General features: G+C 42.8%; 1 protein-coding gene across 1 annotated transcript in view; it reads left to right on the top strand.

Annotated features, from left to right (window-relative positions):
* Positions 1 to 25,657, top strand: part of LOC146829879 (vomeronasal type-2 receptor 26-like) — a 135,529-nt gene extending 109,872 nt beyond the window's left edge. Inside the window, exon 5 of the mRNA XM_085606555.1 lies at positions 24,783 to 25,657. Coding sequence (XP_085462681.1) covers positions 24,783 to 25,657 — 875 coding nt within the window. The remainder of the gene's footprint in view (positions 1 to 24,782) is intronic.
* The last annotated feature ends 257 nt before the right edge of the window (positions 25,658 to 25,914 follow it).

Raw genomic sequence — 25,914 nt, 5'->3', positions numbered from 1 at the left:
AGAGACGCTTTTTTTCTCTGAGAGACTGGGTGTACCAAGGGGCGGTTTTTTGAGGCCGCTTCAGTACAGTCTTGCTCATTGGGAGAGTAGAGTCAAGAGTGTAGGAGATCCAGTTGGTATATGCCTGGTTTGCTAGGGCGAGATCATCCTGAATTTCTGGTTGTGAGCTAGCCAGTTTAGTGCACCACTTATCAACCTCAAGGCGCATCCAGGCTCGCCTGAGTTTGGTGGTGGGAGCCGGAAGAGAGAATTTAGGTGTGGTCCATTTAAAGGGGATTAAAAAGTGGTCAGTCCAGGGTAGGGTAATGCCTGGGTCCACTGTGATCTCAGAACAATTTGAAAAAATTGGATCCAGTAGATTACCTTTTTCGTGGGTGGGGGAGGAGACACGTTGAGTGAGTTGTAGAGCTGCTAGATCATCTGATAGGATAGCAGCTGAAAGGTCCGAGGGGGAGTCAAAATGTAGATTCAAGTCACCCAACACAGTAAAGCTAGAGGAGGTGCTGACTCTGCTGGCCACAATCAATGGTAGAGTTAGAAGAAACTGCTTCGGGAGGCCGGGCGGGCGATAAATAAAGGTGCCTGAGATTGAGAAGCAGATGTTAGGAGAGAGGTTGATGTTAAAACCCATGCTATCGCAGTCCGAGATGGTCTCAGGAGAGAGTCGACAATGATATTGCTCCTTATGGATGATAGCAAGGCCTCCTCTTCTCCCTTTTGGCCGGTCTTGCCGTGTTATTTGATAGCCGGTGGGGAGGGCCTCTACTATCGCCGGGTTGGACTCACTGGTAAGCCAGGTTTCCGTAAGGAACAAGATATCCGGGGTGTGCTCTTCTATCAATAAGGCCATTTCGGCGCTATGCTTAGGCAGCGAGCGGCAGTTTAGTAGGAGCATTTGGAATTCCTGTGTGGCTGTTGTGCGTGAGTTAGGTTTGAGAGGCGCAGAGCAGGTAGGACAGGTTGAGGGAAGGTCCATGGCTTGGAGGGAGTGCCGAGGGCATGAGTTAACAGGAGGCCTTAACTTGTAGAGGGTTGCTAACGTATAGCATCTTTGTGCTGACGGCTGGGGGGCAAGGGGGGTGGCCCAAGGCCCGGACTCGGCGCGGACGAGCGCAGACGAGCTTGCCTTATGCGCTCCTTCGGCGCGCAATCGTCGCGCCCGCTGCGCTCGTCCGCTGCGCTTCCTATTCATGCACATTCTTGTAGTCTGAGATTCCTAGGAGGGCGTGGCCTCGGAGTGGGCGTGTCCTGCTCCGGGCGGGGAGAATGTGGTTTCCAAAAGGTGTAATTGTAGCCTTCCCAGCGCTCGTTTTACCGCAGGGACAGGTGCCTGCACACAGCAATCGTGTGTAGGAAGCAGGGGGAAAGTGCAGATAAAATTACAATTTTTCAGTTTTAAAAACAAACGAGTGAATACAAATACAAGTCTCCCGGCTGTGCCTCAGGAGGAATACGATTACCGGCGCACTATCGCCTCAGCGCGCTTTATATACGCTCTGCTAGGGGGCGTGGCCTCGGAGTGGGCGTGTCCTGCTCCGGGCGGGGAGAATGTGGTTTCCAAAAGGTGTAATTGTAGCCTTCCCAGCGCTCGTTTTACCGCAGGGACAGGTGCCTGCACACAGCAATCGTGTGTAGGAAGCAGGGGGAAAGTGCAGATAAAATTAAAAATTTTCAGTTTTAAAAACAAACGAGTGAATACAAATACAAGTCTCCCGGCTGTGCCTCAGGAGGAATACGAATACCGGAGCACTATCGCCTCAGCGCGCTTTATATAAACTGCTAGGGGGCGTGGCCTCGGAGTGGCCGTGTCCTGCTCCGGGCGGGGAGAATGTGGTTTCCAAAAGGTGTAATTGTAGCCTTCCCAGCGCTCGTTTTACCGCAGGGACAGGTGCCTGCACACAGCAATCGTGTGTAGGAAGCAGGGGGAAAGTGCAGATAAAATTACAATTTTTCAGTTTTAAAAACAAACGAGTGAATACATTTAATCAAGTGGTCAACTGGATAAAAAAACATAAAGATAACAAATAATTTAAAAGTGCTTTGTCGCTATTTGAAAACTCAGAAAATACGTCCTCATTTTAGTTTTTTAGAGCACTAACCATAATTTTGATGCTAATAAGACCCTCTCATATATGTAATTTCTAAAGGAAATGCTCTAGGTATTACAGTTTTGATTACATTAAGATGACGTCAGGCGTTCCACACTTTTGTAATAAATATAGAATGTTAGCAATCTAGTTGTTCATTGGGATACTGTTGAGAGGCAGAGGCCAGGGGCACATACTCTGAAAATTGAAGGCAGGTAGGAAAGTGCAGAGGCAACAATTTGACCACACTGGGCAGGCAGGAAGGGCAGTTGCAGCACAACAGACTATGGAGGGCAGTGGAAAGGGGGGCAGGGGCAGCAAACCAACAATACAGGACTGGCAAGAGAGGCTGTGGCAATATAATAGACCATTGTGGGCAGAAGGAAGAGGCAGTGGTAGTACAACCATACATGCCAACAGACCCGATTCAGCCAGGAAACGTCCAATGTTTTTAAGCTCAAATGGGCTTTATTTGATCTGTCTCCTGTCTACAATCTCCTCTTTTTCAATGTAGCTCAAAGGGGAACATCAATACCCCAGTTTTTTTTCAAAATCTCCCTCTTACTAAGTTCAAAATGTTCGCAAGTATGGTACATTGGATCATAGAAGGCAGGAGGAATTTGGGGTAGGGACATGGACTCGGATAACAGAGGACAGGAGGGACATGGAGAGGTGCACCAAACTGACCCTACAGGTCAGGCATCAGGGTTTGCAGCAGCATAATACACCAAACAGGGCATGCGGGACGGGAGTGCAGCACAAAAATCCATTGAAAGTAATAGGGAGAGGACAGGACCATGCACATGGACACCAGAGAACAGAGGGGAAAGAGACAATGGTAGCTAGCTGACCATAATGGACAGACAGGAGAGAAAGCTGCAGCATAGCAGACCATAAAGGGCAGGAGGGTTGGATCAGGGGTATTACAATGGAACAGACAAGCCAGGAGGGAGGGAATAGGGGTCTGCAAATGGAAACAGAGGGCTGGGGGCAAGGGGGCAGGGCAGGGGCAGCAAGATGACAATGGAGGTCAGGCAGGATGGGCACTAGAAACAAGACACACCATGGAGAGCAACAGTGAGACTATGATGGCATTCACACAGATCATGGAGGTAAGGTGGAAGGGGGTCAGAGACAGCAAGCTGACCACACAGGGAAGGTGGGAAGGACCATGGCAGCACAGAAGACCATGCATGGCAAGCGGTAGGGTTAGTGGTAGAACAATGGCTATGATGGGCAAGAAGGAGGGTGCAGGGGCAAGCACAAAGGACCATGGAGGATAGAAGGGAGGGTCATGACCTGTGCACAGACAAGAGAGTTCAGGGAAAGGGGCCTCACAACAGACCACGCGGGGCAGGCAGGAGGAGCAGTTGCAGCACAACAGACCAGGGAGGGCAGAAGGGTGTGGCAGTAAAATGCACCATGGAGGGCAGAAGGAAGTGGATAAGTGTAAGGAATGTGGACAGGAAGGGTGGAGGTGGCAGGGACAGGTTACAGTCATCTGACAATGCTAGGTAGGTGGGAGGGGAGTGGCAGCTCAACAGAACACTCAGAGTAGATAGGAGCATGGAACATGGTGGGCAAAAAGGATGGAGCAGGGGCAAGCACAAAGACATTGGAGGGCAGGGGGAAGGAGAATAGGGGCAGCAAGCTAAGCACAGAGGCTAAGCAGAAGGTCAATGATGGGGCATAGAATTGGGCAATGGAGGGCAGGAAGAGTGGACTCGTACATCATGCTAAATGGAGGGCAGTGGCAGGACATCAGACCATGCATGGCAGGAGGGAGGAGGCTAGTCCATGGATTCAGACAACAGAGGATAGGGAGGAGGCGGATAGGGCAGCAAGCTAACTGTTCCGAGAAGGCAGGTGTTAAGAACTTTATTGTTTATAAAATGTGTGTCTGTGCAAACTACTTAAAATATGAACAAGTATGCAGCAAATCTCACTTTTATTCAGGAAGAAGAGGATGTTTGTGACTGTGACTCTGGGCTCACTTGGCAGAAATACCCCCTGACCCTCCACCCCCATCGCAAAATGTAGTGCCCGTGAAAAGGGTAGATGATTGCAGTGTTACATAGAATATAGTCCTGGAGGCACGATTGAAAATGAAAACTAGATATAGTGTATGGTATAAACTATGCACCAAAAAGTGTGATATAAGATGAACTGGGGCGTGAAATATAATATGCAATATATTGTGCGCAATGACAGATTCATTGGAGAGCGCGAGATAGTGCAGGCACTAGCGCGTGCTATGCGATATGCGCCTTGGAGTGTAATATGCACAGGGCAGTGTTGTGTAACCTAACTAGTATCTAATTTGTAATAAAATATGTGCTGGGGAGTGTAACGTTGCATATGCACTGTGACAAAGATATGGATCCCAGATTGTAATATGTATGGCATAGCGCTGTGCGTTATAACATAGGCATCGAGGAAGGCACGTTAGATGGGTAATGTAATCCGTGTGAAGGCAAGTGTGGCATGACATATTCACGGGTGGTGTTACAGTGCACATGGGCTAGAGAGTGTCATAGCATATGCACTAGCTGGTGGAATACAACACAGAGGTGTGTGGCACTCGGCGGGCACTGGTGGGTGTAACATAGCATTGGGCTCAGCCAGGAGCGCGCTGTGACTCTCAAGTGAGGGTCGTCTCCTTTCCAGAGAATAAAATATAAAGTATTACACATCCGGCGGTGGATGTGTGTTTTATTAACCGTGAGGGGGTTTCTTGCATAGTTTTGGTCGAATTTTTGATGAATCCCCTTTGAATGGCTTGGTGTGCGTGTGTATTAAATGTGACCGTCAATAGCTACCCATGTTTGTATAAATAAATTACAAGGGTGTCTACTTGGAGAGTACCCACCGGTGAGGGCGCTGGGATTAGGCACGGCAGGGCATCAGACACATCAGAGCTTCACTAGCAGTGTAAATACACTCCACGTGGATTAATTGTATGCATAGTCGCCTTTTAATGAATATCACGCAAATCGTCATGGTGATAGGTATGTACGGTTTGTCCAGCAAGTCCTAGGTGTTTCTATAAATATATATTTTTTTAAATTTAAAAATTAAGGCCGGCCCCGGGGATGGGGTCCCCGGGGCCATAAGTGGCCTGAGGAGGGGGGCAACGCAGCCCCCCGCCTAGAGAATAAAAAAAAATTAAAAAGCCCATGCCCCGGGGGTTGGTGTCCCCGGGGGCGATTAAGGCCTCGGGAGGGGGGCTACGTGGCCCCCTTCCAATTTTTTTTTTCAAAAAAAAAAATGAGGGTGCATGCCCTGGGGGATGGGGTCCCTAGGGCCAATAAATTAGAAAAAGAAGGGGGGCCACACAGCCACCCTTCTTAAAAAAATAAAATAATTAAAAGACCGGCATCGCGCCGTAGGACATGCCCCCTATTTGCAGCACTCTGCAAACGCACCCTCTGGCGAGTTGTAAGTTGGGGAATTAATTCCCCTTCAATACTGAGGGTCCCTGAGGGCCAACTAGCCCAACAGGTATCTCCAGTATGCGCCAGGGAGATGCGTTGCAGACAGGTGTTCTGAGGCCATGCCCCTTTTTACACCTCTCTGCAACTCAGCTCTGTGGCGCTTACTGAAGGTACCTAGTGGGCTAGTTTGACCCTAGGGACCCTTAGGATTCAAGGGGACTTAGTCTCTCAATTTAGAACAGCCACAGGGTGAGTTTACACAATGGTGAAGGGAAGGGACGGGGCCTGAGGTGACGTTTGCAAAAACACCCTATGGCGCGTTTTAAGTTGGGGAAATAATTCCCTTTCAATCCTGAGGGACCCTGGAGGCCAACTAGTCCACCAGATGCTTCCAGTAAGCGCCACTGCGCTGTGTTTCAGAGAGGTGGCCCACTGAAAAAAACATAGGTTTCAGGGGCGCTATAGTTAGTTGGACATTTCACTCGTACAAAACCATTGAAATTCCCCTGTTATAGTTAGTTCAGCTAATTATAACTCGCGCACCCGCAATGCACTGCTGATGACATCACATATTACATCACTCATGACATGGTCAATGGCATCACTGATGACATCACTGATGACATCTCAAATGACATCACTGATGACATCACTGATGACATCACTGATGACATAATCCAGTGATTGTGTGTTTTTCTGAAAATGAAATATGTTTTATATATGTATATCCCAAGGTCGATGGAAGAATAAATGGGTATATAATTGTCTAAATGGATGATTTTTTTAAAAAATTGATTGTATAACTGACTGATTAAGTGTAATCAAGTGAATACATGGGTTAGTGAGTAATGTTTAAATATGTAAATATCTGTATCAGTCTCTCACTTTGTATAAGTGGCTGCATGGGTTGGTGAATACCTACATGAGTGTCTATCTATATAGGTTATTAGTTGGTTTTTTGAGTATCATTATGAGTGTCTGAGTGTCTGTATGGTTCGGTGGGGGGTATTACTTAGTGCATAGATGCATGAATGAGTGACTCACTTTGTATGTGTTGAAGACAGCATGTGTGCAGGACTGATAAGTGTATGAGTGTGTGTATGGGTGTGTTAGTGAGTGAATGACTGTCTCAATTGTGTCTTTATGAGTAACTACATATGTTTTAAACTAGTATATGTGAATATTGGTGTATTTAAGTGAGTATATGTGAGAGTGAGAGATTGGAAGAGTTCCTGTACAAATAAGTAGGTGTTTTTATAAGTGATTGTTTAAGAGAGTAACTATGTGTAAGTTTCTGTAGAAGTGAATGTGGTAGTGTGTGTATAACTGTATATGCAAGTACATGGATGTTTGATACTTTGTTTACATGTGTGACTATGTGTGTGAGTAACTCTATGGATGAGTGGTGGTGTGCAACAGGATGTATAGGTGTATGAGTACATATGATGAGTGAGTAAATGTATGAGTGACAGTATAGGGGCTGTTGGTGAATGTGTGGATGTATGTGTAGATCTTGGAATTACTAAATAGGTGTGTTGTAAGTTGTATTGGTATTTCCATTGTTTTGAAAATGTTAGTTTCTATTTTTGAGTATGTGTATCAAAGGTTATATTAGGGTGAGAGGAGGTCTGCCACTCTATCACAAGGATGATGTCATCAGTGATGTCATTTGAGATGTCATCAGTGATGTCACTGACCATGTCATGAATTATGTAATATGTGACGTCATCAGCAGTGCATTGCGGGGGCGCGAGTTATAGTTAGCTGAACTAACTATAACGCTGGAATTTGTATGGTTTTGTACACGTGAAATGTCCAACTAACTATAACGTTCCTGAAACCTATGTTTTTTTCAGTTAATATATATATATATATATTACCTACTGGCGGTCACCAGTATGTAGTTATAGTTAGGACCAAGTTTCCATAGGAAGAGCATTTTTTGTTTTGCTTATAACGATGGCGTTGTTTGATGAATCTTCATGACATTTTCCAAACTAATTCTTTGTTCACATCAGCTCCTATGTGGGAAGTTTGGGGGTGACTTGTCAAGGGGGGGCCGAGAAAAAAGGGGGGTCCACAAACATGTTTTCTCCATGTTAATTTCCATAGGAAACTTTAGATAAAGGCTACAGGTCGAACAGTTGAAGGGAATTGCACCAAATTTGGCAGGGAGAATGGTCTTGGTCTAGAAAACACACTTTTGTGTATTTGGTGTAAATCTGTTCAGTAGTTTTGGAGAAATATCGAAATTTACAGATATCGATATTTGAGAATTCTGCCATCTGATTGGCTGAGGCATTACAAGCACAAGCTTGCTGCTTCTTGGCTGTGAGCGGTGAAAGCGGTTGCAACTAGCAAGTGTTGGCCACCATTTTGTGATTCCGTTGAAATGAGTAAGTGGGAAAAAGGGCGAATAAAGTAGGAAAGGGGAGGGTAGGAGCAATTTAACGTCTGTGGGGTGTTTAGGGTGTGCTATACAGGGAGTGTGAAGCTAAGTATTTAGTCGTACTGGTGTGAAAGTGCTATTTTGCCGAGAGTGAGATGGTGCTGAGGTGAGGTGACAGTACACTTGGGGATGAAAGTGTGTGCCTAAACCGTGAGCTGAGTGCTGTAAACTGATGTGCTGAAGTATTTATCCCTACCGGTGTGAAAGTGCTGTTTTGCGCAGAGTGAGATGGTGCTGAGGTGAGGTGCCGGTACACTCGGGGATGAAAGCATGCGCCTAAACCGTGAGCTGAGTGGTGTAAACTGATGTGGTCTGGGTTCTGTAGCATACTTGCCGCTGTAGGGTAGCTGTGCAGGTGGTGTTGGTATGCGTTTAGAGTATAGTGGGAGTGGGAAGCAAACTACTCACTGGTACTGGTCTGAAGACTCGGGGATGAAACCGTGAGCGTAAGCCATGGGCTGATTGCTGAAAAGTGATATGTGTGGGCATTGTAGGATACTGGCCGCTTTAGCATATCTGTGTAAGTAGTGTTAGTATGCGTTTATACGATACAGGGAGTGGGAAGCAAACTACTCACCTCTACTTTCTGAAGACTCAAAGGCAATGTTTTAGGAAGCAGGAATAAAGAAATAATTGTGAAGAATATAATGCAGAATGTTGCAATGCCACAGAAGAGAAATGGTGAAATCAGGTGTGTCTAAGAAAGTGGCTGTGTGTAATAAAGCGATGGAGTCTAAAAGTTAAATAAAGAGTGTCTTTATTTAAGTGCCATTAATGGACCCACTGGTGCAAGAGCTAAGGCATTCAGTTGAGGCAAATTCCAACCGCTTCTGCTGAATTCCACATTAGATGTTACAGTTCCATGTGACATAAACAATACCTATTGCACTTGAATGACCCAAAATTCTATAATGAAAATAAAGGTAGGATACGATTAGCACATGTATCCTTTAAGAAAAGAAACAAAAAAAAATTGCAAAGTTTAATCATCAAACTTCTTCAGTTCCCTGGCACTCCTTTGTTGTAACACAAAATTATCAACAGTAGAATAGTCAGCAAGCTCTTGTATGGTAGATTCAATCTGGTGCGTATCAGAATTGGCAATAGTTCTAGTCACATCAGAACTTTGAGGAGGAACGCTAAATTGTGCTTCTAAGAAGCACATTAGGTACCCTTCTCGTCAAACCATACATTATTGTCTTCGGCTCTTTCAAAACAAAATTCTTGTACAAAGAGTTAAGGCACCGAGCTGAGGCAAACTCCAACCAATTCTGTTATATTCAAATCTGAAGCTGCTGCATCAGTCAATTCCACATTACATGTTACAGTTCCATGTGACATGAACAATAGCTATTAGACATGAATGACTCAATTCTATAATGAAAATAAAGGTGGGATATTATTAGCGCACTGTGCCAACCAGTTCCTAAACAATGTTGTGGTTTTTGATGCTGATCGCCAGCTCGTGAGTAGAGGCTGAGGATGAGTACATTTGTGTGAAAGGGCTTCATGGATAACAGGCAGGCAGAGAGACGTGTGCACAAAGAATAGAGATAGTTTCAAACTGGATGTCGGGTTTAGGCTAATTTAGGAAGTAAATAGCGTATTTAGATAGGCCATACATCACCTATCCCTGGTTAGACTGGAGACATAAGGGGCAATAATGAAAACAGAATTCAAATGCCTGAGCATACTTAGAAAGTTATGAAAATAGTTCAATTGAAGTGTATTAAAACAATTGAAAGTAAAAAGTAAAAAAAGGTTGGTAAAAATCAATCCAAGAAGAACGTGAATTTCTTACAACTTTTGGAGATTGCCGTACGGAAGTTCTTCAGCGGCTTGAGATGCGTAATGTTCCAAGAGGTCATTGTTGCCATCGTGTGAGAAAAGGGAAGCAATCCAATTCATATCTTCGAAGGGACAGTAATGTTCCTCGAATGTTAGAGCGGCAATTTGAATTGGCAGTCAATCTGCGATGTTGTCGTACATTGCAGTAGATATTTCGCGGCTGCGCAGAAATCCCATTCCACCACGATACATTTTGCGTTGCGTCCGCCGTTCCTCTACTGCCTGAACAATCGAGTTCATGGTTTTCAAGATACTCCATTACCTGCTGGATATCGGGAGCGACTGTTGGGATGTTGGCAAGGCATACATCCATTCGCCAGTTGAATGGGAAAGATGGTTGAACGCACATTGGATATGTGTAAATAAATGTCATGTTGTAGCTGGCTCCGATAATAGATAGAGGCAGGCAGCCGAAAAGTAGTTCCATTTTTTCACGGTATTGATGTAACTTTGCGTATTCTGTCAGAGATGTTTGTTACCACAGGGAGCGCAGTAATTTTTTACAAATAAAAATAGTAGTAGGATGGCCGATAAGAGAACGAGAATTTTGGGCACTGTTCCTGTTATTCCAGAGATGATCGAATGAATGAAGTATGGTATTATACCAAAAACAGTTTGAAAGGCTGTGAGACGGCCGGAGGAGACCGTATTAAAAAAGTGTGCCAGACCTTGAGTGTGAGATGTGTTGAAAATTGGGTAACAATTCACAAAGTGTAATGGGAGGTTCGAATTTAAATGGGACTGGATTTTACTGGAAATTCGTGCTATCTGCAATTCGATAAATTTATTTTGCAGAAGTGAGTGACACTTCTGTTCTGAAGAAAAGCACTTTAGTTTGGTTAGTTTAATGAAATCTGTTTGCAAAGTAGGGATTCAAGCCCAAGCTGAAGTTTGGGAGTTTGTTTGTTTGGGTGGGAATAAACATTGCTACAGGAAGTTACTCGGTTTGAAACAGTAAGGACATACGGTATGCCACCTCACATTCCATAGGAGTGCATGTGATTGAGAAGCAGATAACTGCTTTTAGAAAGCTGTGTGAATGTTGAGGTGATTGTGGGAGTTGGCGTGCTTTCAAGAAAGCAGGCAAGATTGGGGGCTGTAAGCTTAGAAGTGTCGTGCAGTTGGAAATTCTTGCATAGTAATGAATGACGGTCACTGTGGTCACAGTTTGCACCTGTGAGAAAAACTTCTGTATGCTCTTTAAGACAGCAATATGTAAATAGGAGAAACCACTGCTCATGAATAAACGCGCTACCTTATATAATCGCATACAACATGACAAACAACATGTACACCTATCAGACACAACAACACTACGTACTGTGGGAACCATGGCTAGCCATGTACACAAAGCAAACATGGTATAGCACCTCTGTTACACAATGCAGAATGCGGGGAGAGATGGGAGGAAAGTATGTGCGAAGGTGGCAAGTGATTCTCGATTATAAAAGCATATAATTGAAAGTGTTGAGGGGATGTTGCGGACAGACTTGAGTATGCAGAGCACACACATGTACATATGAACATACACTGATGGTCTATTGAGTGAAGTAGATAGTGGACTGAACCATAATAGTACAGTCAGTAGGGAAGATTTTGAAATCATAGCATGTACGTGCCCTCCCCCCCATAAATCTTTAGCGTAGTGAGCTGGCTCGTCGTACGCAAGGCTAGTGTAGGGGCATGAATAAAAGGCACGTTTCTCTGGGTGTGGTTCTCTTCCAGAATGGCGAACGTGTCTGCCAGGTTTGCGCAGCTTACACCGCCACGAGGTTGACCTCGTGAGTGAAGGTGGCTGCATGAATGATGCTCTCAGCCTGCTGGTACTCAGAAACCGTTGTGGCCGCTGCGACGCACATATGCCTCACAGTTCACCTTTCCCTACCGCATTATGTGAAAGAGGGCCCACCACGTGCTGGCGGAAGCTCCTGGGTGAGGTCTGCGAGGTAGGAAGGTTCCTCAGATCAACGCTGGCTACTGCGGCACAGGCACACAGCATTCAGTTTGAGGCCCAGCAGCGTGGAGTGCTCTGTATACTACTAACACAGTAGTCGAACAGGTACCAACAGTGGAACAGTGTCTTGATCCCACATTGGACGATATTAGAACTGCATCTGAGAGTGGAGATGAAGGTACTCCCTTGGAGCAGGTGCAACCAACTCTAGGTCACAATAGTGGAACGGTGTATTGATTCCAGAATGGACGATGTTAGATATTACTTGCAAGTGGGTTTTCACAGAACTCCTTCTGTTCACGTCCATCAGACGTATGTAATTGCTGGACATGATTATTTGGCTTGGCTGACTGTAGTGGCTGGAGTACACCACGGAACAGCAGGTCCAAACAGTGAAACAGGGTCTTGATCCCACAATGGGCGATGTAAGAACTGCATCTGAGAGCGGAAATAAAGGTACTCCCTTCGGCCAGGTGCTACCAATTCTAGGTCCCAACAGTGGAACGGTGTCTTGATCCCACAATCGACGATGTTAGAACTGCATCTGAGAGTGGAGATGAAGGTACTCCCTTTGAACAGGTGCAATCAACTCTAGGTCCTAACAGTGGAATGGTGTCTTGATCCCACAATGGACGATGTTAGAACTGCATCTGAGAGTGGAGATAAAGGTACTCCCTTTGACCAGGTGCTACCAACTCTAGGTCCCAACAGTGGAACGGTGTCTTGATCCCACAATGGACGGTGTCCGATATTAACTACTGCTTGCTTTTTATAGAACTGTTTCCGTTGAGGTGCATCAGTGTCTGTGCTTCCGTAGTTAACTGCTGCACATGATTATTGGGCTTGGTTAACTGTAGTCGGAGGACTACACCGCGGTACAGAAGGTACGAACAGTGAAACGACGTCTTGATTATATGATTGAGGATGTCAGAAGTTAAAGTCTGTGATGATTTCTGTGTACCCCCTCCGACCAGGTGCAACCAACTCCATGCATCCGAATCCAACGGCACGTGGCTGTGATGTGTTAATGACTACTGCCTCTGGCTTACACTGCGGTCAGCAGGGCTCACAATTCAGATCGAGTTGTGATTGTTTAATTACAGAATTCAGTAGGCAACTAACTACAACGTCTTGAAATATACAGAATATTCTTTTAGTATATTTGCTTGAAATTAGTTTTTTAGATCAGTTATATGTTTAGTACAATGGTGAAATTCATCTTGCAAGTTCAAAGGAACACTGAATAGTCTACACTGTAGGCAGTAGAAATCGCAATTCGAATTGTTTTGATTTATTTATTGCAGAGTTTTCTTTAATTTTTGTTGTTGTATTTTGGGAAGAGGAAGTGAGAAAAAGTATTCATGGATGTTTGTGTGACTAATACCTTCAATTAACACTGCAGACAGCAGTGTTCACAATTCAGATCGAGTGGTAATTGTTTAATTACAGAATCCAGTAGTCAAGTAACTACAACATCTATTGAAATATACACATTATCCTTTTAGTATACTTGCTTAAAGACATTTTCTTAGATGACTTATAGGTTTAGCACAATGACCAAATTTATCTTGCAAGTGGAAAGGAACACTGAATAATCTACATTGTGGACAGCAGAAATCGGAATTCGAATTGATTTGATTTATTTATTGCAGAGTTTTCTGTAATTTATGTTGTTGTATTTTGTGAAGAGGAAGTGAGAAAAAGTATTCATGGATGTTTGTGTGACTAATGCTTTTAATTTACACTGCAGACAGCAGTGTTCACAATTCAGATTGAGTCGGTATTGTAGATGACGCAGTCCTGTAGGAAAAGACATTGCTCCAGTGCGCTCTGTCCGCACCATGCATACGTGTCATCGCAGGCTCCGCACACGCTTTTTCTTGCTTCACGTTCGACAAACTGTGTAGCCCAAGTCCACCTTACATAGCTGTGGGTCTTTGCTGACTGCTCTCTCTGGCCTACACTCGAACAGCAGTGTTCACAATTGAGATTGAGTCGCTATTGCAGATGATGAAGTGTTGATGGCAGCAGACATTGCTGCTAGTACGGCCCGCTCGCAGCACGCTTCATCGCTGGCTGTGCACATGCTGAATGCTTTTGATGTGGCTATCTGAGTGCACTAGAACTGCTGAACCCTTTTTGATACAATCTTTTGTGTATTATTTCAGATCTATTGTCTGTGTCTGAATATAGCACAAGTTGTGGTTCTTTTAGGACAGAATGTTTTCCTGTATTATTTTACATCTACTGTCCCTACCTTACTGCAGCACAAACTATTGACTCTTTTATTATTGAATCTCTGTGTGTGATCCAATGATTACTGTTGTAGTTGATGGTAGCATCAACCATTCTCTGAGGGCTGGTTTGCACTTACCTCACACGCATCCAGCACAGACGTCACTGGATATGTGACCCTGGTAATAAAAAGGAGTCGAGCTCACGTGCCCGTACCCAGTTCCACTATCTATCTATCTATCTATCAGAAGAGGTGTGTCTCATCAAATGACTAAAATGGGTGGCATTTTTTTTAAGGTTACATGGCAATCACGCGCGCAAGGAGACTGCACTCGACGCAATTTTGAGAAAATACATTTACTATAATATAAGATTATTACAGTTAGAAATATACAAATGTTTAAAATATTTTAGATTATCGCTTGATCTCATATACACTTTAAAGTTATGTAGATATAGTTTTGAGACATCCCAAAAAAATGAGGGAATGGCGTACCTGGCGCGGCACCATACGTCTATGACGTAACACAGGGCATGGCAGCTTGCAGTCGTCACATACGCAACGCGCAGCAGGCGCGACCCCATACATAAATGACGTAACGCGCGGCTTGGTATTGCATACCCGTCGCATACCAAAGTAGCAGCTGACGCGACCTTATACGTATATGTTCTTACGTGGCACGTGGTGCCACAAACTCATCGGAAATGAAATCCGCATCATTTCAATATGGAGGATAGGATTTGCGTGCTGATGGAGCTTGGTAAACTACCGGTACGGGACTCTAGTTTTCTCAGAAAAAATAATTATATAGATTATTTTTTTGAAGATATAAAACATTACATAATTTTTAAAGTTAAAAAAAGGTTTATAGAATTCCAAAATATTATTAAAAAAATTAGAAAAAATATTGGTTTTATAAATATTAAAATATGAAATTAACATTTAAAAAACCTTCGAAATTCACTGAAAAAAACATAGGTTTTATAGATGTTATAGTTAGGAATTAGCATTTAAAAACCTTAGAAATCCAATGAAAAAAACATAGGTTTCTGGGACGTTATAGTTAGTTGGACATTTCACTCATAGAAAACCATAGAAATTCCCCTGTTATAGTTAGTTGCCCCCACAATGCACTGCTGATGATGTCACATATTGCATCATTCATGACATGGTCAGTGACATCACTGATGACATCACTGATGACATATCACATGAGATCACTGATGACATCATCCAGTGACTATGTGTTTCTATAAAATATAAATATGTTTTATATATATATATGCCAAGGTGTATTGAAGAATGGATGGGTGTATAAGAGTCAGCATGGATGATTAAGTAGGTGTGTAACTGACTGTATAAGTGAGTGATTAATTGTGTCTTACTTAATGCATGTGTTAGCAACTGATACAGACATTCACACAGTTTAGGTTGTCAGTTGTTGTGTAAGCGATTGCATGCGTTGATTAGCAGTTAAATGAGGATCTATATGGGTATTGATTGGTTGTCTGAGTATCTGTATGGGTGCCTGAGTGTCTGTGTGGATGGGTGGGGGGTGTGACTCTGTGCATAGATGTGTGAGTGGATAATTCACTGGGTATATGTGTTCAAGTCTGTATCTTTGAAGGGCTGTATGGCTCGGTGAGTGTATGTATGAGTGTATTGGTGAGTGAATGGATGCCTCAGTGGTACATGTGCGAGTAACTGCATATGTGAAAGGCAGTATATATTAGTGTTAGAGTGTATAAATGACTATATGTGAGACTGAGTAATTGCAAGAGTGCCTGTATGGATCAGTGTGTGCTTGTATTAGTTATTGTATTAGAGTGGAAGTATGTGTTAGTATATGTTTAAATAAGAGAGGTGGTATATGCGTAACTGGACAGGTGAGTAAATAAAACTGTGATTGATTATTTCCATTACTGACTACATGTGTGAATAACTCTATCATTGAGAGGCGGTGTGTGAGTGTCTGTATAGATATGTGACTGGATATGATAATGCTGTATTGATGGCTGACTGTATGTATGAGTGACTGTATGGGTGAATGAATGGATGTGTGTGTAGACCTAGGAATTAGTGAGTGGATATGTACTAACTGGTATTGGTGTGTTCATTGTTTTGAAAATTATAGTCTCTATTGTAGAGTGGGTGTATCAACTATTATATTAGGGTCTGATGAATTGCATCAGATTTTCACGTGGATGATGTCATTTGAGATGTCATCAGTGATGTCATCAGTGATGTCACTGACCATGTCATGAATGATGTAATATGTGACGTCATCAGCAGTGCATTGCGAGGGTGCGACTTTTAGGTAGCTCAACTAACTATAACAGGGCAATTTATATGGTTTTCTATGAGTGAAAGGTCCAACTAAATATAACGTCCCTGAAACCTATGTTTTTGTCAGTGAATATATATATATACACATACAGTACATTCCTTCACCTCTTTTTACCTGTAAAAAAATAGATTTCAGCCATAAATCAGGAAAGTTTCACATGTAACGATTCCTGTTCTTTTAAGCTCTGAAGAATGCCCTGTGGTGTGCTGAAATAGGATGAGAATATGATGTCATGATTATCTAATCATTCTTATACATCTCATGACACAGTAATCACTTTGTGTCATACAATACCCACCCAGAATAATGAGAACGCTTGTTTCACAAGGGGATATTCAATACTCCAGGAATCACTGTTAAATGGCAAAAATTATGAGACACAAATAAATATTCTCAAAGGTTCACTGTGTATATACTTATCATAACACAGTATACCCAGAGAGTGTAATTCACTCCAAGCTGCCGCTTTGTTTCATAACATATTGCACAAATAAATTTGATTTTATAAATGTCAGCATAGAGTATTTTATCCATATGAATGTCTTTTGGCCATAATTTAAATTCTGTGTTGCCGGCAGCCACTGTTATCTCCACAGCTTGCTGGTAATAAACATATACTCAACAAAGCCCTCTTTATTTTCCTGAGAAAACGGAAGCAGCTTGCACTGGTAGTAGGAAAGCACACTGAATAGCAAATGCAGCTAAAACAAAATAAAGTCACAATCTTTCACATAACTGTTAGAGGCTGCATGAAAGCAGAATCCTGTAACCATAAATCTCACTGACTGAGGCACAAGGTGAAACACTAATAACACCACTGCTGAAACACTTCAAGGGAGAGGAGTTGGCCTAACGGCTAGGGCGCTCGACCTCGGACCTGGGAAACTGGGTTCAAGTCTCCGTAATGTCACTGAACATCCTGTGATTCTGGGCAAATCACGTAATCTCCCCGTGCCCAACAAAAATGTGAATGTGGGTCCACATGTAACGTAGCTGGTGCTATGTAAAGCGCTCTGATACCTGATTGGATTCGGGTCAAGTTCGCGCTATATAAAACTATGGAAAAAAAAGAGAAAAAAAAAAGTCTCGTTCAAACCAAAAATAAGAAGTGCTGTCTTAGCACCGATTAGTCTCCCAACAGAGACAGAATGTAAAGATACAAACAAATGCAGACAGATGTTGTGCTGCCTCACTAATCCAAATAACAAACGGGCACAATGAGTGGGGGTTATTTGGTGTTTGAACACCCTTACCACACCGGCATGAATTCCCGATGTCTGATTCAAACAGTCTGCAGAACGTGCTGATTTTTCCTGGAATATTCGGCCCAGTGATGAGAACGGAGGTGACCTATATAGTCCCTCCTGTTTCCACATCACAACAGTAATTCCTATGGACTACACATTCACTAGTCCTCATGGGAAGTGTTGAAAGAGGTTTATGTATAATACTAGAAGCTCGTTATCTTCCTGACTGCCATATGTATATGATGCTGTTGGATTCCTGACAGCGTCCACTGCGATGGATTTAAGGGACATTTTTCTAGGTGTAACAGACACATGTGGTTGGAGCAATTGATAGCAATTGGTAGCACACATATTGCCTTAGTGTCACCAAGTGCCGTGGAACAAGTATACCGCAAATAGAAGCACTTCCATTCAATCAATGTGCAAGTTGTCTGCTTACCTGATTAGTACATCTCAAGTGTCTGTTCTCAATTACCTGGATTGGCCCATGATTTCTTTGTACTATGGAACAACAGCATACACAAGCAAATGTCCCACCTTGGACCTGAGAGAGCTTGGCTTGGTTGTATGTACAATCAGACATGACATTGTTTGGGTAATCACTAGGTGAATCACCTGTAATTGTGTTACTTATTTATCCTAATTTGTACATTTCCATTTCGATAACTCAGTTTCTCCTAACCAAACATGGTTGTTGGCACCGCTGAGGAATCCGACAATGCCTGGGGATTTCCACTTCAATGAGGCCCATGGGAGAACACAGAGGCCAGTTGAGTAGGCTTTTGGGCGCCTGAAGTACAGATTTCGCTGTCTGTACAAGACCAGTGGAGCCCTCCTCTACTGACCCAGTAAGTATGCTAAATCACCAAGGCCTGCTGCAAGTTGCACAACATTGCCCTTCGTCGCAATATCACATACTTCGCAGAGGATGGAAAGCATGCAGAGGCACCTGGTGAGGATGATGCGATGGCAAAAGAGGATGAAAATGGTGAAGAGAAAAAAGTTAATGTATGTCAAGATAGTATTGCTAACTTCTTCACTCTTCACCTGAGCGTAAGTATGCATCTAAAATCCATGACATGAAGCTTAAACAAGAATTTTGTCCCATGAGGAGTACAGTCTGTGCTAATCATTTTGACACTTGACTACTAGGTTCATTTAAAAAGTTTTTCTTTGACTGTTCTTAGAAAATGTGATTTTGAAAAGTACTAATGTGGAATGTGCCTAATGTGTTTTACAATTAAAATTATTATTATTATTTTTTTTTTTTTTTAGGAACCTCACCATATCCTCTTCTAGACATTTCAAAGTTGGGACATTTGCAATTACATGCTGCTGCTGTGAAGTACAATGGAAACAATGGTTGATACTGTGGAAGGCAAACACAGACTTTGGGTGTATATATCCTGTACTGAGACAAACTGCACATTGATTGACTGGAAGTGTTGAAGATTGAATTGGACTTGTTTTCTGCTGAATGGTGGCACCAAGCCCATATATGCTGCTTAATTTGATCTAACCACATGTGGTAGTGAACCAAAAGCATAGCCATCCCCCTTCATGTTGGCAAAATGCTCATTTTGTGCTACGTGTATGAATATAATGATGTGTCACACCATTGTAGAAAGAACTTAAAGTTGGTGGTGACATTTCTCCAGGTACTACAACACTGTAATGGAATGATCGTGGGGCCACAAAACTGAGCGCAGCCATGCCTTAGCTATTGGTGTTATTGTTGTGCAATTCCTATTGTGAGGCAGAAATTCTGTCTCCAGCTGATGACATAACCCAATACAATCTTGCCTATTGGATCTGTATCTGTTGAATATATCCCCTTCTTCCATGATGGCAATTTGTGGAAATGGAAATTTAAAAATGGCACTGAAAATTATGTTACGTATAGTCTGTTATGTTTGATAAAAATTTCACAGAAAAATCTCTTTATAGTGGAATGAAATACTAGCTGACTAATCTTTGGTATTTGGATTTGGTTGTCAAGGTAGATGTTAGTATGAAGCCTTACATACTTGCAATTCACTTATTAATGCACAAACCTTTTTTTGTAAACAATTTGATAAATATTATGGAATGTATAACAACAGCATGAATACAAACCAATATCATCAACACCAACTGTTTCTTTTGTTATTTTTTCTTTTATTGCATAAAGGGAAATGAAACAAAAATGGGGTTGAAGCAATTGAAAGAATAAAAAGTAATTGAAGGTGAATGAAACTGTAATTGTTGCACCAAAATTATTTGCAGTCATATGTCCAAAATACACATGTCCTCAGAAAGGTAAATGTGACAAGAAAAAGTCTCCATAATGAATGACAGTTCCACACAGGATGAAATTAGGATCGCAGTTTCTTGCTGGTGGTGGGGGTCTTGCCATCCTCTCCTGGTGGTCCAGATGAATGTGTGTGCCTGTGGGTGGATGGTGGATCCTCAGTTGCAGGGACTGAGGAGTCTGCAGGTATTGCCTCTAGAGGCAGGGCCTCCCTTTCTGTGATTGAGGCTGATGCAGAAGGGCAAGATGGAGTTGGCCCATAGAAAGGGGAAGGTGGTGCAGGAAGACCCCTGGAGGGTTGTATGTCAAGGGTGTATCCTGGCCCCATTCCTTTTTAATCTCTACATTAATGATCTAGATAGAGCCTTAATAGTAACAGGGGCAGGTTTCCCGTATGTGGGACGACGTGGACTCCCTGTCCTATTATACACGGACAACGCAGTTCTTTTATCTAGGACTGCTAGGGGCCTCCAATCTTTGCTAGATGCCTTCTCAAATTTTATGGTTGATCTAGATTTATCAATTAACAACTCAAAATCCTACATATTGCAGGTGAGGACTCACCCTAAAAGAAGTTTTCAATTTAGAGTAGGCCCAGCTAAAGTTCCCCGCACAGACATTTTTTCATACCTGGGGGTTCTACTAGATGATCAATTAAAATGGGGGGCACTAATATAGAGGAAAAAGGGGATCGGGTTTGTGTTAACGCGGCCATTTTTAATTTTGCTTCTAAGCTTGGCAAGCATCCAAAAGCAGCTATGCTGAAAGTTTACCGGGCTAAAAGTGTAGTGATAGCTTGCTACGGCAGTGAAATCTGGGGGCATACTGCCACAGATGCACTACAAGTGGTAGAAAACACTTTCTTGATGCACCTGTTGGGTGTTCCGAGTGCTCTTTCGAATCTGGTGGTCCATGAGGAATTGGGGGTACCCTTTTTAAGTGATACCCTGGCACTGTGCACCCTTGTGTTTTGGCTAAACTGTTGGCTGAATGCAGAACTATCTCGCAGCCAGACGATTTTAAACAAGTGTATGTCTCTTGATAACATGGCCCGAATACCATGGCTTAAATATATTAAAAGTAGATTTGAAGAGGTAGGGCATGTTGACCTATTCACTAATCCCGAATCTATTGTAAAAAAAATACGTGGAGGTGATTAGGAAATCCTTCATTAGTTTACGGAAACTGGAAAGGTTGAGCGGGAATTACGTAAATCTACTGTCCGCAAATTTCTAATGTTAAATAAAACTCCTTCTGCCGAGCCTTATCTCCTGGGGTCTCTATCAACTTATCAGTGGTTTTTATTGTCCAGGTTTCACCTGGATATTTTTCACCTCCTGCTTGCTGTCCCAAGAGAGTGAAGTAGAGGTCATTTGTTAGCACCCTGTAGCTGCGACAGAGAGTCTCCACAGGATTTGCTACATTTTATGTTTTTCTGTAACTTTTATGAGGTTCCCCGGAGATATTTTTAGTCCCTATTTTAAAGAAAATGAATTTTAATCAGGCTCACCCAGCTCTCCTGTTCCTCCAATTGTTGAAGGCTGATTGTATCTATTTTATTGTGGGCTATTTGAAATCCGCTGTGAGAACCAGGGCGTGTTTGGATAAATAGTAACCCTTTCGGCAATCTATTGTGGAGATAAATGTTTACGGAGGCTAGGATAACCATTTGGGTACTGCTATTTTAAGGGGTTCTCTGTTGGATATCGAACTGTATATCTTTGCCGGAGTTTACTATGGGAGGATGTGAAATGGCTTTATGATATTTCATTGGCTTACAATCTTATGGAATCATTTTTTTAATGTAATTTGGATGTTTTGTGACTTGTGTGGTTTTCTTCACATGAAACCGAATAAAGTTTATTTGATTTGATTTGATTTGATTTGACCCCTGCACAGATGGGTGTAGGTGTCCTGCAGCACCCCAGTCAGCAAGCCGACATTGGAGTTTACATTCTGCATCTCAACATTGTGCTCCCTCTTCAACTTCATCATCTTCTGCTCCCCGTAAAGGACCTTTCCCATCATTTCTTGGCACTGCTGTAATGATACGAAGAACAGGTTGCAGTGGCTTCACTATGCTTGCCCACAGACCCACCACCGCTAACCCCACTAAACTGTGGCAATGGAACAGTGTGCCACATCCCACTGCTTTCTGACTGGACTGGAGCCCATGGTGGTGCTCTCACCACCAGGCTGGACTGGGGGGCAAAATATGGTACATTTTACAATTTGAGAAGTGGAGGGATCTGTTAGCTGTGTTGTGTTTACAGATGGGTGGGAGGTGAAGTTGTGGGCTAAGGAAGACTCACTGGAGTGGTCTACCCAGGCTGATGCAATGGACCAGCTGTGTCGTGTTCATCTGAACATTCTGCATTGGAGACAATTCTGGAGGCTTGCTCGTGGGCTGGAGTGAAGTCATCCGGAGTGACAGATGTTTAGCCATGTGCTGTGGAAGGTACACCTATCAGGAAGGTGAGGGAAAATGTGTCATTAAAAGTGTGGATTACACATCCAATGAGTTTTGAGCAACTATAATGAAGACACCTAAAAGGGCAAAGGACATGCATATCATGATTAAACATTTCAATGTAAAATGCATTTACCACACACACAGTTTATGTTTCTAAAAAAGTACTTGCAATAAACAGGTGAGAAGATACCCTGAAATGAAAAAAAGAAGCATTAGTATCTATAACTGAAATGTAGCATCCATTCAACCCAACACAGTGGAGAGGATAAAGGTGAAATTCAGCATTCCAAGGCCTGTCAGGCTGAGAGACCAACATTTACACAACTAAGTGAGATGTTTAGCAATAGTCCTCATATGAACAGTGCATAGTTCAATTTTAAGATATAGCACTTGTATTCCACATAACATATTAGATTACTTACATTGGTTCGTTATTCAAATAACCTCAATTCATTTACATGACAGGAAAATGACATGATCTTAAAAACCCCACAAACTATTTTCAAAAATGGACATTAAATAGAGATTGATGAATGAATGTCACTTTAACATACGGGAACATTTGTTGAAAAAGGGGAGAATGAGCTAAATTAAATGGCAATACTTTTTCCCTACACAGAAACAAGGCATCATGGTAGTTGTATTTTGTTCAACTCAATATTTGTAACACTTGCAACATTGTTCCTTGAACATATCTTGTGTGAATCTGCAGTAGTAACAGAACAGACATTTACTATGGGAAACATATATGTTATTTGGAATATAAACACTTACAAGCTCCATTACATCATGTCAATGGGATGGCTGTTCAAAGCAGTTACCTTAAATACAATTCAATACATTTAAACAAACAAACTAAAGAAGATGTTATTATTGATATTTTTAGGTTTCTATGTCAAAAACATGGCGCATGACACATTAGCAACAGCTAACGTCAACGCAAACAGTAGATTTGCGTTTGGTGACACATTGAAAGGTATAACTTTCCACTCTCCACTCCACCAGTGATGCCTTTCAAGCGTTCAGGATGTAAGATGGACAAAACCTTCTCCTCCCATGGCATGAAATGTAATGGGGGGCTGGGAGAACCACTATCAGTCAGAGGCCAAGGAACGCACTCTCTCCCACAGGTCATTCAACTGCTTCCTAATTTTGTCTTGTGTGCACAGATTGTTAGCTACAGCATGAACGATGTCAACTATTCTGATCGAATCATCCTTTTCTGAGACATGGATGTATTTTGGACTTGTGATCCAAAGAATTGTGGCTCTACTATTATGATTTCATCCACCATGATTGACAATTCCCCTCTCGTAAAACAGAGATTTTTGGGGCCAGGCAAAATACTTAAATGATATTAAACGAATAAAAGGGAACAAATGAAATAAAAAAATTAGGGAGAAGAAACAGAGAGATCAACAAAAAAACCTGCTTGACTTCAGGGTATCTGCTTCAGTGTTGTGGTGCTGTCGAATGGCAAAAGATCATGGTCTGAAACTGTTTGCGTAGTAGCCAGGTGTTAACAATTGTCCAATCGACATCAGGTGTGTGATGCTAGCATCATTACTACAGCCACAGATGCAGTGCAATGCTCACCGTGTCCCAAAACAGACTCACTCCGTCAGCAGACCACCGCTATAAGACCGCCAGGCCAACACTATTATCTAAATAGGGGGCCATATTACACATTCTCATTGTTTGCACCCGGCGCACCTTTTAAAAGGTGCGCCCGGCACAAACAATGACAATGCGCCCCATTAAGGTGAATGTGCTGCACCCAGGGCAGCGGCGAACTCGTGCTGACCTGGGGGCAGCACATTCATGTGAAAAAGACACGGAGTATCTACTTGCAGCCACTCCGTGTTTTCACAGTGCAGGTGGCAACCCGTGACTGCATCATCTGCCTCATGTCCATTGCAGGTAAGTGGGCCACAAATGTTTGCCATTCTAAAAATTGGGTCATGGTGCTGAAACTTTTGGGGAAGCACTATTTATTGTTATGCTAAATATTTTTTTCATTTTTTTTTTTAAATTAAAACAATAGGATAATGTATATTATTGATTAGTTGAGGTATCTTGCTGATAGCCATGACTCTCAGTATTGGCCAGGGGCACTACTCCAAATAAACACAACCTGGTAGTGTCTCTTGTAGGACAGTAAGTGTCCAAGCTTTACTCCTCCTTAACAGAGTTTACTGTGTGGAGGGGAGGCAGTGAGAACCCACTTTTTTTAACCCAGTCTTTTCCCCGCAATGGGACATAGGAAAGACAAGTGAAGGAATGGCTATTCTGTGGCTCACAAAAGCTGCACCTTTCTCTCTAAGACCAATGCGACACTTCTAAGTACAAAGATTGTAATCAGTAACCAGCTCCGTTCTTGATTTCAGATTCCCGTGACTGCTGGCCTTGCCCTGAAGACCACTGGCCCAATGAGGAGAGAACCCAATGTGATCTAGCAACTCTCCAGTTCCTCTCCCTCGAGGAGCCTTTGGGAATCACACTCTCATGCCTCACCAGCCTTCTATTTGTAATCACTTTTCTTATTCTCTGCATCTTCAAGATGTACCAGGACACGCCAATTGTCAAAGCAAACAATCGAGAACTCAGCTATATACTTCTCATTGCCCTGATGCTCTGCTTCCTCTCTCCCTTCACCTTCATTGGCCAACCCATGAGGGCCACCTGCATGATCCGACAAAACTCATTTGGAATTATATTCTCCATCAGTATTTCCACCATTCTGGCCAAGACCATCACTGTGATTATAGCCTTCAATGCTCGCGATCCCACCAGCCAGTCATCAAGGTGGCTTGGAACCAAAATGCCCAGTGGAGTCGTTCTTCTGTGTTCATTTACTCCAGTCCTGATATGTATAGTCTGGCTGCTTCTTGATCCGCCATTCCCAGTGAAGATACAGATGGGGGACACTACCACCATCCAGTGTGATGAGGGCTCTGTTCTCTTCTTCTATCTGATGTTGGGCTATCTCGGCTTGTTAGCCACTGTCAGCTTTGTGGTTGCATTTTATGCCCGTAATTTGCCCCAGAGTTTCAACGAAGCCAAGTTCCTCACCTTCAGTATGCTTGTGTTTCTGGCCGTCTGGACATCTTTTATACCAGCGTATCTCAGCACAAATGGAAAGTATTTGGTGGCCGTCGAGATCTTTGCCATCTTGTCATCGAGTGCAGGACTATTGGGTTGTATCTTCATTCCAAAATGTTACATCATCCTTTGGAGGCCTGATATGAATACGAAACAGTACTTAATGCAAAAACATGTGTCCACATTTTAAAAATCAGATATCTACAATTGATGTACACAAATCATTTATTAGCAGAACCACACTTCTTGTCATGTTTGCAGCAGAAAACAACAATATGTCAGTTTGGTCTGGTGGCGCAGTGCACTAATGTACCCACTGCATGAAATGGTGTTTCATCTCATAATTACACATTCAAATGCCAATGGTTTCACTCAGGACTATAATCCTTCTGAGGATGATAAAATGAGTGGGTAACAATGATAATCTGATATTCGAAGATAACTTAC

This window comes from Triturus cristatus, chromosome 5_2, assembly GCF_964204655.1.
Source record: "Triturus cristatus chromosome 5_2, aTriCri1.1, whole genome shotgun sequence".
Classification (NCBI taxonomy): Eukaryota; Metazoa; Chordata; class Amphibia; order Caudata; family Salamandridae; genus Triturus; species Triturus cristatus.
This window is presented reverse-complemented; position numbering and strand designations above follow the sequence as displayed.